The sequence below is a fragment of the Botrytis fragariae genome (assembly GCF_013461495.1).
Source record: "Botrytis fragariae strain BVB16 chromosome Unknown tig00000001, whole genome shotgun sequence".
NCBI lineage: Eukaryota > Fungi > Ascomycota > Leotiomycetes > Helotiales > Sclerotiniaceae > Botrytis > Botrytis fragariae.
Genome location: NW_023500987.1, coordinates 3857020 through 3872633, shown reverse-complemented (window position 1 = coordinate 3872633; position 15614 = coordinate 3857020). Strand labels below are relative to the sequence as shown.

Sequence of the window (15614 nt, the reverse complement as noted above, 5' to 3'; positions counted from 1 at the left end):
AAGTAAATCATAACTTAGCCTCTGCATTAATTAAGTCTCGAAAGCTGATATGTGCAATTCTCGAGCCAGGAAGGAATAAGACAGATGTCACAAACTTAAACATGAATTCAAAATATGAAAAGGAACAAGTGGGATGGATGGCAAAAGTCCTCAGAAACTCAATTTGTATATGTATCTCTTATGTTAGAGAAATATTTCCATGCTGTCTAACAAAACGATAACTCCATGGCTATGCAATTATATCATATCCCTGAAAAAAATTCATTCCCATCCTCTCTTCGTCAGTGAACATTAATTATCCTTGGATGCCGGCATAAGATCATGTTTAGGTATTACTTCGGATCCTCCTGCACTTGTTCCATCTAGTCCTATACCCATCCCAGCTACATCTTTAGGAGGAACCGGGAGAGTAGAATCTCCACTGCCCAGTCCAGCTCGCCCCAATTCTTTATCTACTGCTTCAATTAGATCGGGACTCGCGACCAAAGGTTCTTTCCCTAGAAACTTTGCAATTTCTTTTTTGTCGGTTCCTTTTTCCTTAGAACTAGTACTTTGACTTCGATATGCATTTGAACCTTTCCCAACAATCTTCTCTGTCCAGTTCCACCCGGAAGCAGCTGGTTTGTTCTCATCCTCTTCACTATCGTCTGCACTATCAACCCAATCTCTATCACTCCACCCGGCACTCTCATATCCATCTTGTTTATTCCTTGGCCGACTTGCACTTCTTGACGGTGCGGGTGGTGGTCCCATTGATGAAGTAGAAGTTGCAAGTGCTGGAACGGAATCTCTCGCTTCTCGAGCTTCCGAATTCGTACGATCATGTCTTGTAATTCTTTCACGATCCTTAAATTTTTTCTCTGCATTTATTGTATCCATTGAAGATTCGACTTCTTGTCCTTCTGAGCCTGGAGCCTCCCCTGCACCTTTAGCTCTTTCGTTTCCTCCACTGTCTTCATCTTTTCTTCTTGCAATTGCATCGTCAGAGAAATGGGTATCACAAAGATGTTTGATCACTGGCCACCCATATGCATTGGCAAACATTCTTCTCACAATCATGTTATTATGAGCGTCAGGTTCTAAGCTGACGAGAACCTTTCGCCAACTTAGATCCCGATGATAAGCTCTAGCAATCTTCTCTTCGACTTTCATTGCTGAAGAGTCGACAACAGTATTTGGAGGACGAGAGGGGTTAGTATTCTTGGGATCATCATAATCCAAGGCTGAAAGTTGGCTATCGGTATGAGAAGTAGGTGTTGGTGGGGTAGGTTCAGAACCGGAAGAATTTCGTCGTCTAAGCATCGTAGATCTCTTTTTGAGAGGTGGTGGAGGAATATCCGAAGGATGATATACACGATCATGGAAAATTGTTCGAGCACGGGAGGCTGGATCAATCAAAAATTCTGTAGATGGTAGAGGTGGCTTGAGAAGATCACCTGCTGATTCAAAAAAGGTTGTTTTTGGGGGTGCTGATAGATGATCTGGATCTTGAATTTCGGTTTCTCCCGTCGAAGCGTTTGGGTGGCCCTCTGAAGCTGGAGATGGTAGAGATGACGGTGTCGACGAATCGCTATCGTTGGTGAGTTTGATGGTTTGGCTTCTTTTATATATTTTCGAATGTTTAGGTTGATGAGCATGGGATTTTGGAGAAGGGTTAGAGCGAAAAAATCCAAAAAGACTTGCGAGTGGTCCATTATTATTGGATGTAAAAGATGTAGATGTTGGACTTCCAATCTCGTGACTATTTCTACCTTCTATAGAAGATATAGTTGAATGACCAGGCATCTCTGCATTTTTAACACTTCGCTTATCGTCATCCATAACATTTTCTGGAGGTTGTGGTACTTCGGTTTCCAGTCTTTGTAATGCGTTGGAAGAAGCAGTTCCCCCAATATCATCCATGTCGCTGACTTCCTCCTCTGACCAAGGTGCTTGTTTCTTTGCCGGTGACCCAGAATTGGCCCCAGTTAGTTCAGCCCAACTCCATTCCGCCATGGTACCAACAAGACCATTCTCCCTTCTAGCTTTCTCCACACGACCCAGGCTTTGCCAATCAAGGAAGAGTAAACAACTAGTTCTTAGGGGCACAATTCCATCATTTACAACATTTGAGTAGACTGTACGATGTCGAAATTTCTTAAGAACAGTATGTGCGGGTCCAGTTGGTAGAATTCGTAAAAGTGGCTTTGCTTCTGGTGCAGATTCGCCATCAAGTCTCTTATGGGCACTTTCTCCAATATTTCCAACGAGCGCACCCCAACCGCTTCTTGCGATGGTTGGTGCTCGCCATGTCAGTCCAAGATCTTGACCTGTACGACCGACCAATCCAAAATCCAACGCAAATTTCACATACAACGGGTTCTCATTGCTGAGACCTAAGAATGGTGAAGCAAGTGCAATGAAATTTATTGGCTTGATTATGTCGAAGAACTGAGGTGAATGTTTTTGAATGTATGCCACGGCATATGTTTGTACCAGTCCGCCAAGAGAATGAGCAATGAAACTAATACTGGTGAAATGATAAGGAAGATCAACATCTTGTGGCGCTTTAACGATGCTGCTATTCTCATGTGCTGGTTTCCCGGAATCATCCATCAACTTCGAAGAATCAGGTTTAAGAGCATGGGAAAGGGCTTCAGTCGCTGACTTCTTGAGGGTAGGTCGAAATGGTTGATCTGGGTATGTCATCGTGAGAACATATTTGGCAAGTCTTTTTCCTAGGTATTTAATTCCTCTTTCTGTTCGGACGGCATTCCCGGAAAACCCTCGTACAATAACTTCTTCCTCGTCATCAGATTCATCATCTGTTTCTTCCACCTGTTCCTCGGGACGTCCTTCTGCGCTCGCTTCTCCGTTTGATATACCATCAGCTTGTGCGTTTTGATTTCCGGCCTGCTCAGCTGCCTTTCTTTGCTTCTCCTCTTGTTTCTTCTTTGCTTTTCGAGCTTTTGCATCGATCTTGGCTTGCTTAGCTGTCGCGTCTATGCTCTCCTTCAAGAATAGCATGTCGGCGCCAAGATTACTGTGCAATCCGTGGGTCAAAACCACCAAATGTACATTTTTCGTCCGCTTGTTCCCCGGCTTCTCTTTGATATGACCCTCTCCTGTGGCATCCTCAACTGGCGCATCCTTATTCTTGCCCTTCGATCTTTGTTCCTCCGATGCCTCATCCCTACCATCCATCTTCGGGGTATTCCATAGACTTGCAGTATCATCAACCTTTACTCGTAGGGCTCTGGAATAAATGCCCCTCGGTAGTGCCGCGTGATGACCATCTTTCGCTCCTTGACTCTGTTGGTGATCATGGAGTTGTCCAGGCACTGGTGCTGTGCCTCCTAACATCGATCCTGAAGCAAATCCCAACGACAGACTTTTTTCGTCCCGACCTAGCAGAATTTCGTAATTAACGCTGGCAGAATTGGAAAAGACAACCTGCGATGTGACTTCAATGATCCAGGTAACACTTTTCACGTCCGAATCATCTCTGCCGGGCGACCTTCCATCTCGATTTGCACTTCCGGCTGTCTTGCGCACATCTTCTGGAACAATGAGTTCCGTCGAGAAAGAACCTCCGGCTTTTAGATTTGGCTCGAATTCAGGTACACCATCCCGTCTAGGATTTTCAAACTTGACATTCGGATTGAAGGTGGAAGGATATGCTGCGGCGTAAAGAGTATAAGGACCGTGAACGAAGGCTGCTCGGAGTGCGATGGCAGAAGTATTCTTGATCTTCAAATGAAGTCTTGCCGGAGAAGGCAGGATTCTATCGTGTGCCGGCGTATACGTCACATTATACCGAACTATCTCTCCTATCTTCACACTTCCAGCTTGGTATAAAAGTAACATCTTATTGATATATGGTGGGTTGTCAGCGTGTAAAGGCACCACATGAGCAAGTGCCGAGTAGAATGGGAGAGGGGGAGAATGTAAAGAATGCAAATGAGAAGTGATGCTATTGTACTGCTGAACACATTCTGAAATGGATGAAAATAAAAATATAGGAGTATCTTTTGTGAATAGGACTATATCGATAAATACTCGTACAATAAGTAGGCATTAAGATGTTAATTAAAAAAAGGAGAAATGGTTCCCCTTCAACCAAAGAAATCTTGGTGCACGACCTCACATGCACATGTTCAATTGTTCAAATGATTATGATTTGGGACGATTGACCTTATCGTTATCAATTCACTGGTACCGACTCACAATGACGATTTTGTGTGGCTACCGAGGCTGGTAGTGGCGCAACTTACTGAAAGGAGAGAATGGAGATTTTTATTAATGCCATAAATCCATAATCCATGATCCATAAATATTGTGTGATTTTAAAATTGCACGTTGACATTGAATTTTTTTAAATTGAACCAAAATCAACAATATAAATGTTATTATTCCTGTATTCCTGAATGATGTAGATACATACGTCTAGAAGTCATTGATTTGAACATTAAATGTTTACCGGGCACTTGTGGATATAAAAAGATATCTACCGACAGATATCTTGTTGGAATGACCAGTGTCTCTATCACAATGCCAACGGGCTCCCTGAGATCACTTCTCCATCACTGATCCCCAAAATTATCCTCATCATTTCATTGAAACAAATCTATCCTCGCGAGTGAACCTGTCCCAGCGAACGAGGGTCCAATGTCAAAAGTTATGAGCCAAATATGTCTTTGGGGTTTGGGAGTTTTTGATTTCGTTTGTTCACCAGGTCCATACATATTCAAATGCGGCAATTGGGGTTTGTAGTATAGCAAGCAGATGCATACCCATGGCTCTTCATTTATGACTGCGAAAGCTTTTGGATTCAATTATCTATCTTGTATCAAGCGGTTCAAGGTTTTTCGTAAATGCGATGCTAAGCTTCCTCATAATGAGTTTTCGTCCCTGCCCATGGCCTTCACCCCTCTGGAATCTTTTAGGCTTCAACGATATGGTGGTGTTGCTGAGGAAGAACTCGATCACCTCTCACATCCCTAGGTTCATAATCCAAAACCTCAAATGCAAACTTTGCCAGATCCATCTCAACCCTACCCATTACCCAACTAGCCATCATATCCATCCCAGCACAGGCACCGCCAGCCGTCCAAATATTACCATCAATAACCCATTGAGCATCGATTGTCCAATTTACATTTGGAAAATACTTCTTAGCGTGTTCAATGAAAGTATGATTCACCGTTGCTTTCTTTCCATCCAAGATTCCCGTCTGAGCAACGGTTACGGCACCAGTGCATGTAGTGAAAAGGCCCTTGCCTGCCTCAACATGGGCACGAATAAAGCTTTTGAAAGATTCAGGGAGTTGGTAGGTTGGTATTGGACCACCAACAAGGAGGTAATCAAGTGGTGGACAATCTTTGATAGTGGTTGTTGGTACCACTTTGAATCCAGCAGTGAGCTCAACTGGTTCCTATTTCTGATCTTAGATTATGCTCTGGATTTGTAACATTAGATATCTTACCAAGGTTTCATTGATGTGAAAGAAGTTGATATCAATTGCGTGAGGTAGCAACCGATCAATTTCCGGAGCCTCGGGAGATTGGCAAGCTTCCATCATTGATTTGGACTATGTATAACATTAATTTTTAAACCAGCTATCTAGAACTATGTCAGATTCATTTGACTTACACATGAGCTCAGAACATCCAGAGGCATAGCAGCGTCGATTGTTTGATAGGGTATCATGAGAACGCCAAAATTGATTGGAGCCATGATGAAGATAATTCCGCAGGCGGGAGATTCTTGTTCAAGAAATGGAATAAAGCTTAGGTGCTGAAGCAATGATGGAAAGAACTTGATTGAGATGTTTGTTCTTTTTAATAATGCAATTGAGAGGATTAAACTCGAATTAAGTAGTGAGCTGCAATGTTGTAAACCAGATATCCCTCAGCAGCTTTCGGATATACGATAGGATATAGCCACGGTAGTCAACAACCCTCCGACGCGCGCAATTCAGTGCATCTCAGAGTCTAGATTTCTTAAGTTCTCCGCGGAAGTAGAGTTCTACTCATTGTTGAGCAATTTTTAGAGAGATATTCACGGGTACTCTGTTCTGTTGATCAGGTTCTTTGATTCTTATTCGATCTTCTTCGCGCATCTTCTATATCCTTTCGGATGCTTGGCAAGGAGGATGTAGCAACCCATTATCATCTTATGAGAGTATTCAGCATATCTGATTATTATGAACGCATGGGTTGGTGTGTGAATTGCATAACTTTTCCGGTCAGCTGCGCTGTCTTTTTGTCTACTATCAAGGTATGGTTCTTCATTCGCTCACTCATTACAATCTTCTCTGTAAACAGGAGATGCCTGAAGCCACTTGATATTTTGAGAATATTGCAGAGTTTTAGACATGTTGTAAGGTTTTTTGCGGTACATCTAAAATCCCATGATACGAGTAGAGATCGTCGGGTCAGCCCCTGAACACAGGATATGTTTATAGCTCCATGAATTGCACCCCGCCTATTGTGCTGCTCAATGAATCAGTTTTAATGAAATATTGTTTCGTGACTAGGAGATAGAAATCGAGATGATAGAAAAACTGCAACCAAAAACTCCAAGTACTGTAAGTAAAACCCAATCATCCTCCCCAGGTTGACTTTTTCTTCTCTACATCAATCTCCCCGATTTAATCAAATGATTTGCAAGCTCTAATCACCTTAGCCAGACTATGAGGTATCTCTCTGCTGATTATCACACCATTCGCTTGATTCGTACCTACTCAGACACTGCCATGCGGTTCCAATATCATGGGTTTGAGAAAGCGCCTTTGCTACCTTATCACTGTCTCCTTTCTTTAACACAAAATAAACATAGGTATCCATTGGTGCACCGTAAGATGGTACACATTTCCAACTTTTCGCATAAATCGAGCCTCCTGTAGATAAAATTTCTTCATTAGATATGTGCGAAACAAATAAAAGGGCACACAGAATGAGAAGATAAGTGGTGAAAGAAAGGAATAATTACCACTGTCTTCGATATTCTTCACTAAACCTTTTGCGCATGCATCTTGGGAAAGAGTTTTATCCACATTTGGGGTATCGTCGGTGTTACCCCACTAGCGATGAGGTTAATCTAACAAATCGCGTAAGGGAATAATACAACTCACTCCGGCCAAGTTAATTACAAAAATACCTTCACTCCCAAAAATAGGAGTGTATCGACAGCAGTTTTTGTATGCAACAACTTCATCTGTCCGACGAAGATTTCCTTTTTGGTCACGTTCGCCCAGCATTACGGTTGGGGTGGAAGTGTTCTCATTCTGGGGGTTGGCAATAGGACCTATATCGATTGCGGGGATGGCATAGACCGTACTAGAAAGGAGAGTAATAGAAAACACGACAAGAACGGTCAGAGATATGGGGGAGGGCCTAGCCGTGCAAATCATGGCAACGAAACCAAAGGGAATGAGACTGCGATCTGATGAAAAACTTCAGTACATATAATTATTTTGTTCGCGAAGATAGACTACGGACAGAATTCGGAGAACGATTGTTTGATGCCGATGTGATTTGATGATACGATTTAATCGATAAAGAAAGTGATGTATGAGTCGACTTTAGTTCATGAAAGCTTCCTAGAGCTCAGATTTTAACGTTCTCGTCCGTCTCTGCCTGCGATGATAGAGGCTTAGGCGACCTACCTGCTCGATAGGAGCACTTCGCAGTAGACTGTGTGAGGCCAGCCAGCCAACTCCTCTTTCGGCCGCCCCTAAGGTTTGCTGCTATCATTCATTCCAGAGTATCAAAACTATGACGGTACACATTGCAGGACGGCAGAGAGACTTAGATTTTTGCAGTATGATACAAAGGAAATTTCAGCTTCTACTTAGAATTCCGAAAGCTACTTTAGTCAAACCTATGCTAGCGATGGACGTGCCGAAAAGGCCCCCTGAGATACGTTTCGGACACCAAGAACTTGCTTCAAATCACGGTCACCTCTTTCGGCTGAAATGGAACGTTGAAGCAAAACTTCATAAAGACAGCACTCTATACAGGACAGAAAGATACCGTGCCAAGATGAAGAATTGCGCATGAATGAGACCCATATAGTGACTACCAACCATCGTTTGAATTGGCAGCAAGTGCTTCAGAAATATTTCTGCCTTGAACAATCGCACCGACCATCGACTCCTGGCGTTTACAGACGCAAACGCGCACAATCTTCAAGAGCTATAGATTGTTGGATTCGGAAACTGTCAGCCTAGGGAAAACACAACTAATTGTTTGTGAGATAGTACTTCTACTTGAAGTCCTGATCAAAAATTCCAAGGAAATATCTTTGTAAGGGCGAATACTTCGCGGCTTGTTGTAACCAATCTTCCTGTGATGGATTAGGTCCCAATGGTTAGCATACAGTGCAAATTCATATCAAGCTTCCCTTTACGGATGGTTGAACTTAAGGCACGGAAGCTGGCCGGACCAGAAACTCAATCTTCCAGTCCTCACTGATGGTTCAGGAAAGTAGAGGCTTTGCACTACCCATAGCTGGCCAAAATCAAAGTTGACTGGATAACCTATTCTTTCTCTTGATTTCGTGATTTTTCTTCTGCGCTCAAGATGAATTTACATAATTTGTACTCCATGGTATTGTAACTACTTCTGTATGATTTTAATAGCTTAGTATTTGAGGGTTGTCGTGAAACGAATTGACGATTGGATTTTCTCACGAAAGTGTTGACTGTTATAATGGTTTTGGTGTTGACGCGTGTATCCAGATCTTAAGGTTTCATCACTAGGAATCTCGTGATGACACTAAATATAGCCAACCCGTGCTTATATCTTGTATTTCAATTTGTAAACGGACTATGTTTATTTTTTTCCTTCACAAAATTATTATTCAACGAGAGAATCAACGCTCAAAACATTGAGTCTTTGCTTTGCATCTTTTGTGCCAGTTGTCATCTATTCCTGTGTTGTTTAGGACACGATATTAATGTACTCCAAGCCACGTGCTCCGTCGACGCGAAGTCTGTCTACTGTCATACCTGTGCTATATTTACCAATGGATAGTCCCGTTGTTGGATTCAGGTTTCGAACTTTTAATTACGATTTTATAACATAGTATGCCATGGGTACCAGAATACTACAATATTCATAACTTAGACTATCCCTAGGAGGCACAAAAGGAGATTCAAAGTTGTAATCGAGGCCCCGGTGGTGCAAATTCTTCAGAGTTAAAGTCTTTCAGCTGGATGAAAGTTGAGAACCCAGATTGTTAACAGGACGTTATTTTTAAGTGAGCTTCTAGTCACTGTGTCTTTCTGGTGCATTGATCTCACTATAATGGCTCAAGCAGATGAAACAGACGGAGAAACCCCTCAACAAACAGTTGCTGGAAGTGTGTTACATACAAGCTCGACGTCAACATAGCCTCGAGAAATGAAAAAGATGGCTCACTTTGTTTTCGTCTAGATCATGTCACAGATCAGCAAATTCATATCTGCTATATTTTTAGCATATCTCACACAATATCTCTACCCTTTAGCTCGGGTTTGAATGGCACAATAACAACATGCTTTTGACATCGACTCTGTCAGCGACAGCCCAGCATGCAGACCTCGGTCGTCGGAAGGTTAACACTGCCATGTGCATGTTATCCCATTACTGAATATAAGCACGAAGAAACATGTATATCTACACTTGTCTGAGATTTCATGCTTTTTCTCTGACATATTGTCAAATTTGGAATCACACATTGTATAAAAATGTTCAATTTCTACATGCTTTCGAATGAAGGTATCTTCGTCCCACTTCACCTTTAGAATTTGCTCGACCACTCTCCACGGTACCAAACATCTTATCATTCACAATTGTATTCGCTAGCATCATATCAGTTCATCACAATGTGTATCTTCCGTATCTCTTTATTTTCTTCTTGGCCGCTTCCTCATCGCCAGTCTTGGCTCACGGCTTCCAAGGAGGAGATTTTTGTACTAAAAAGCAAACACCTACTACGAATGGTCAATCGACCACTACAGCGGCGGCGCTATCAATAAATTTTTCGTGACAACATTTAAAACTTCTTTCACGTCCAGGAACACAGACATCAATGCTCAAGATTATGAATTTACAATCAGTTCTCAGGAAGCTAAGAATTTTAACCTCAGAGACTCCATGTGGTGAAGTCGCCTGGATTCCACCAGGCTATAGCTACAGTCAAAAAAGCCTTTCAACTTACTCCAGGCACAAAATCGTCGTAACTTCATAAACTTAGGACCACTTTCAACATTTATACCTCCTGTTACGACCCCGCCACCACCGTCACCATCACCACCCCCTTCTTCTGCGATATCAACCTCAAGTCTCACTATAACATTTCCTGACTTAATTAATGTTCTCGCTGTAACTACTATAAGCACAAATTGAACTTGATATTCAGGAGAATACGTCTCAATCCTCAAGCCTCTCCAAGAATACCAGCACTGCCGTTGTCTCGATACCCACACCCGTTTTCATGGAACAACACCTGGCTCAATATTTGATTCGACGATATATGATCGAAGTTGGTAGTGATTTTAGATGGTATTCTGACATGTCTTTTTGTGTCTGGTGGTATTTTCCCATGTCGCGGTTTCGAATTTTCGGGGGTTTCAATGGTTTTGCATGTACTGTAGAGGAGACCCAAGTTACTCGTTATATGTGTCTTAAGGGCACCTTTTGCTCACTATTTATATCTCTGTCTCTCATCCATACTTTGATGTTCCACGATGTTCCTAATTGGCTTACTCTTCGATCAAAAAACTGTATACCCAAACCGGTTGAGTCTGTACTTAGATAATAGCATTCACAACCAGCTCATCGGCACTGATGTAATTCTGAAATTGACCTGTATGTAAAATAAGAAGATCCATTTTAAGAGATCAAGGTTAGGCGCTGACGAAACTTTTACGGTTCTCTTTAAGAAAATGGTTCCATCCAAGATGCAGAGTTCAACTATTACAAATGACCATGGTGCGGCACAATGAAAGATTTAAAAATAACATCGACACTGCCACAAATGAGTGTTCTCAGCTTGTATTCTCTGATCATACTTGTCCTGGGTCTAAATCTAAAATAGCCTGCAACTATGTTTAAACTATACTTATGTGCATAGCTTCCCGTGCATATAAGTTGCATATTGGTGTTCAAGTTGCGAACAATGGCATGTGTAGTGGCTTATTGAATCAGTCTCAAATTCCAAACTACGATAATAGGCTGAGGACAAAAGAGACACCAACAATTACTCAATCTTTGTTAAAGTTATTTCTAATAATATGCTTGTAATGCACCCCAACAAAATCAAGTATGTATTCCCCAGGCTCAGACCCAGAATTATCCCATCTTCCGTACTTTAACTTGAGCATAAACAGCTACACAAGTTCACAACTTTCTCACAGTTCAACAAACAGGTTCCAAATCAGCCGGTTACTTTTCTTCAATATGCACTCTTCTCGCCCCCTTTTTCTTTTCCTTGCCATTTATGATTCAGCCGTAAATGCCCTTTCACAAATCCGAACCATTGAAACCACATTCACAACCATTATCACCGCCAAAGATGAGTCGGTCACAGCAGGTATCACTTTAACTCCCATCTCACAATCATTACTGTATCGCGAAAAACGGTTTGTATCGGAGATATCAGTCATTAATAGCGCCATCTCCAACGACTGTACTCAAGTCAAAACATTCCAAGAAGTTCAAGTCTTCAGTTATGCTTCGGCATTTACATCATCATTACCTGAGGATTTCAGTCTGTTTTCCGAGCCAACCGCCATTACTGTTTTCTCAACGGAGACTGTGGTTCCGGTCCAAGCTACAGGTGCTCAGCGTCGCGAGGTTTTGACGCTTGGTGATGAGGTCTTCACAGTAGCAGGGCTAGTTTCGTCATTGAACTTGGGAGCTATCAAGCCATTCACTGCGCCAACTCCAGATATTACTCTATTCAAACCGCATGCTGTAGTTTCTCCCGGCTTAATCGCTACTGAGACCAATGGGCAGCCCATTCAAGCAATAGCCCGCCGTGGTACCGAAGACGAATATGCTGTTGACATACCCACCTTTACTACTCTGTCACCGGCTAAGCCCCCTGTCTCCTCCCCAAATTCCCTTGCGACGATCACAGCTCGCCAGGAAATTGCGACTCTTAGCCTGATTGGTTGTGGTACTGCACCTGGTGGTTTGATCACATGCGCTCAAACTACATTCAGCAATTGCGTGAGTTCAGCAGGGGGCCAGAAATGCAATGGGCAGATTCCTTCGCCTACTTCCACTACCAGTGAGGTTCAATCATTCCTCCGGGTTGTTCCAACCACTCTGCAAAGAGGAGGAGATATCATAACTACAAATCTAATCTCAGGCTTGTTTCGCACGACTCTTCAAGCTCGCGTATCTCCCGCTACTAAGGTACCTAATGCATCTCATGAAGACTTCAATAGTGGTGATAAGTAGGTCTTAGCAACAAAGGTATTGAGTTCTGTGGTGTAAGAGAGGGAAAAATGGATGGTCGAATTATCGTATCCAACTTTATTCCCTAGACTCCTCTCAATTTCCATTCCGGGAGTTTTCCAAGTGATATTAAATGCAAGCCTTGTTACAAAGCAGTTCTGCACCTTAGTTATATGGCAATGTGAGATTTCGGTATGTGTCCATGATACACTTCCTACACTCCGCTCCGGGGCAAACCTTTGCGATCTTCTCAAGCAGTGCTCTTGTAACACTTCTACTCAACTAGGAGTAGAACCTCCTTAACCCCACCTGAATTTCCGATGTTCTTGATTCGTTGCACAGCAGTCCAAATTCACAAATATTTTTTGAGTTTGGCGGGAAGGTTTCCAAAATTGGTATCTCATTTAACAACACACTAATCGTATCAAAATAATACTTCCTTCCCCCAACGTACAGAATCCAAAAATTTATACAAACCGCCACCCCGTCGCTACCGTTCGCTATAAACAACCAGAAAATACCTTCCGACCCCGAAGCATATTCACATGCATGCTCACATCATTCAATCAAAACCATTCCACGTGATCGTTTCCCATTATGTCGCCTCCATTCTCCGCAATCGACATCCTTTTTCCCTATCCTCATGTCTCGTCGCATATCATCATAATCCCAAAACCCCCATACCAATCATACCCATAACTCCCAACAATCCAAGACCAGCACCATCTCGTGCTCCAGCTCCCAGTCCAGCTCCCGAAGAACTCGTTGGAGCAATACTAGAAGCGGTAGGACTACTACTTGACCAAGTAACACTCGATAATGAAGATAGAGGAGTCGCAGTTCCTGGCAACAAAGTTTTCGAGCTCGTTCCAATAGTGCCGATTGTGTTTCCATTACTTGTCTCTACCAATATTGGCGCAGATGTAATAATTGTACCTTTAGCTGAACTTGTCTTTGATACGGTCGCACTAGAACTCGAAACTGATGCGCTGGAGCTCGATGCTTTCGCGCTTGAACTAGGCGCAGTGGTCGCAACAACAGCATACGTAAGTAAAGCTGCAGAATCTGTAATAATTGAAATGGCCCGGAACTGCGACGTAGCCGCAGCGCCAGTAATAGTTGTTGATGCAACTTTGGTAGTACCGGGAATTAGTTCGGTCGCCTGACATGCCATTGATGCGGACCCGGACAATGCGCAACCTAAAGTCATTGTTCTAGAAGACTTTAGTAATGTATACCAGCTTATGGAGCTTATACAACATACGTGGAGCCAGAAAATGTCATTGCATATTGAACAGTGGAAGGCCCTTGAGTTAACGTGTATGGCTGTTGAAAGTTACATGTCGAGGGATTTGAACCCGCTGGACATGCCATTAAATACGTTGTGGCAACATTTGCAGTCTTAAGATTCTATGTTAGTATAATCATGCATCAAAAGCACTGGGAATAGCATACTGAGCCAATCGCATATGCGACAACCGGATAATCACCCGCAAACAACGTTGTTGAAGATTGCGCTCCAACCCCTCGACTACCAACACAAAATACCAAAAAGATATACAAAAAATCAACTGAAAGAAACATATTTCAATCTACATCAATCATACAGCTACTTTCAGCTGCAGATCTTTGTCAACGTAACTTCAATGGAAATGTGATTCTCGTGCATAATGAGGGGAGAAGGAGATGAAAAGAAGTTATACAAAAATGGGGAAGACATCTTTCGAGATAGATGTTGGTGTTTTGGGATTTAAGATTACAGGATTGAATGAATGGAAGGTAATAAGATCCTTCTGTGCCCATGGCGTTAATTATGTCCAAATATAGGGCTGCAGAAATGGGCGCTTACATAAATGAAACTTGGGGTTTGGTGGTAGGATGAAATGTGTTTAAGAGCTGTGATTGGTGAGAAGATGGCCAACATAAAAATATTACATGAGGTAGGACAAGTCCCTACAACTACATTGTTGCGCTGCGCTTGTTTGTGGGACGAAAAGAAATCAAAGAACGGTAGTATTGCGTTCATGGTACCTCATAACTTAGAGCTCCATAGATGATAAGATCAGATAACCATAATGCAAGTACCATCGGCACCTAAGGTCATAAGATCATGAGTAAAGCCTTGGCAGAATCAGTACTTACAGTCGTGAACCGCGATAGACAACTCGTGAACCACTCAGTTCAAGAGAATGAATTATGAAAAATCAAATTTCCATCGGAGACGCCTGGCATGACGCTGTTCACATGACTGTAATGATGACAAAAGTTGCCGGTCGATGACGGGAGATCAATTGGGAAAATGACTTCAAGTCGAGAACCATTGTGTTTACGGATGATGTACATTCCTGATTCCTTCCCTGTTGAGCACATGGGAAATATTCATATAAGAAGATCTTATAGATTGGTTCAATGGGTCTCTAAGCGCAGAAGTCTTCGCCCAATGTCATATCAGTCAAGGTTGACTAAGTGAGCGACGATTATTATACGGGTTTACACTAAAATGGATAGGAAGGCATTGCCGACAACTTAGTACAATGAACTGGCCCGTCCTTTTGATGTATCAAATTTACATGGTAATATTATGTGACGTAACATCTATATGTCTTTCGAATATATTGTAAAGTCTCGGTACTGACTCGCAATGTTGGGAAGAGCCTGGTAAAGTGTTTTATTTGAGTCAGCTTGCATCACTGGCAAATTTAGATGACAATCATCAGATATCTCATTTCCCCCTTCATCTGAAAGAAGTATCATTGATAGCGGTGAAAATGTCCGTGTGAAAACCAGGCACGGATTCTTGGGATGAAGTGTATCTTCATGCAAGAAGTAGTATGCAGTAGGTTTTGTAAGACTTTCTTTGAATTTTCGCCCATAAATGAGATGGCAAATGTCCATCTGCATTAGAAATTAACAGATACCACTTGTCTTTAGGATGAGGACATTTCGGCATAAAGTTTGCGGGTATACTAATCACTAGTGTTGAGGAAAACTTTATGCCTAAAGTTTTGACTTCGAACTACCATCAGTGAAAAGTTCCCGCGCTTGGACTACTGGTCCCCAAACCCTTCTGGCACGTCCCAGTCCGTGAACGCTTACACCATAATTATGCTGAATTACAATCCAATAGCTGGCACTTGCTAGCCTCTTCGGATCAACGCAATCCATATGGTACAGACCGAGTTA

The 15614-nt window shown here is 42.4% G+C and overlaps 5 protein-coding genes across 5 annotated transcripts; 1 reads left to right on the top strand and 4 right to left on the bottom strand.

The window, feature by feature from the left end:
* Positions 1–291: 291 nt before the first annotated feature.
* Bfra_001168 (putative serine esterase family protein) lies at positions 292–3846 on the bottom strand (the record flags this gene model as incomplete). Its single annotated transcript, XM_037331606.1, has 1 exon — positions 292–3846. One exon carries the CDS (start codon positions 3844–3846, stop codon positions 292–294), a length of 3555 nt encoding a protein of 1184 aa, XP_037197939.1.
* A 1075-nt stretch (positions 3847–4921) lies between these two features.
* Positions 4922–5715, bottom strand: Bfra_001167 (putative dj-1 family protein; the record flags this gene model as incomplete). Its single annotated transcript, XM_037331605.1, has 3 exons — positions 4922–5413; positions 5465–5569; positions 5632–5715. 3 exons carry the CDS (start codon positions 5713–5715, stop codon positions 4922–4924), a joined length of 681 nt encoding a protein of 226 aa, XP_037197938.1.
* A 2462-nt stretch (positions 5716–8177) lies between these two features.
* Bfra_001166 (uncharacterized protein) lies at positions 8178–9376 on the bottom strand (the record flags this gene model as incomplete). The annotated part of the gene is given in 5 exon segments (XM_037331604.1): positions 8178–8328; positions 8947–8997; positions 9008–9043; positions 9055–9188; positions 9359–9376. Coding segments are annotated over 5 exon segments (390 nt in total), but the record flags the coding sequence as incomplete, so codon positions are not given.
* A 143-nt stretch (positions 9377–9519) lies between these two features.
* Bfra_001165 (uncharacterized protein) lies at positions 9520–10014 on the top strand (the record flags this gene model as incomplete). The annotated part of the gene is made up of 2 exons (XM_037331603.1): positions 9520–9593; positions 9831–10014. 2 exons carry the CDS (start codon positions 9520–9522, stop codon positions 10012–10014), a joined length of 258 nt encoding a protein of 85 aa, XP_037197936.1.
* Positions 10015–13092: 3078 nt separating this feature from the next.
* Positions 13093–14015, bottom strand: Bfra_001164 (putative gpi anchored protein; the record flags this gene model as incomplete). The annotated part of the gene is made up of 3 exons (XM_037331602.1): positions 13093–13645; positions 13696–13832; positions 13887–14015. 3 exons carry the CDS (start codon positions 14013–14015, stop codon positions 13093–13095), a joined length of 819 nt encoding a protein of 272 aa, XP_037197935.1.
* Between the last annotated feature and the right edge of the window lie 1599 nt (positions 14016–15614).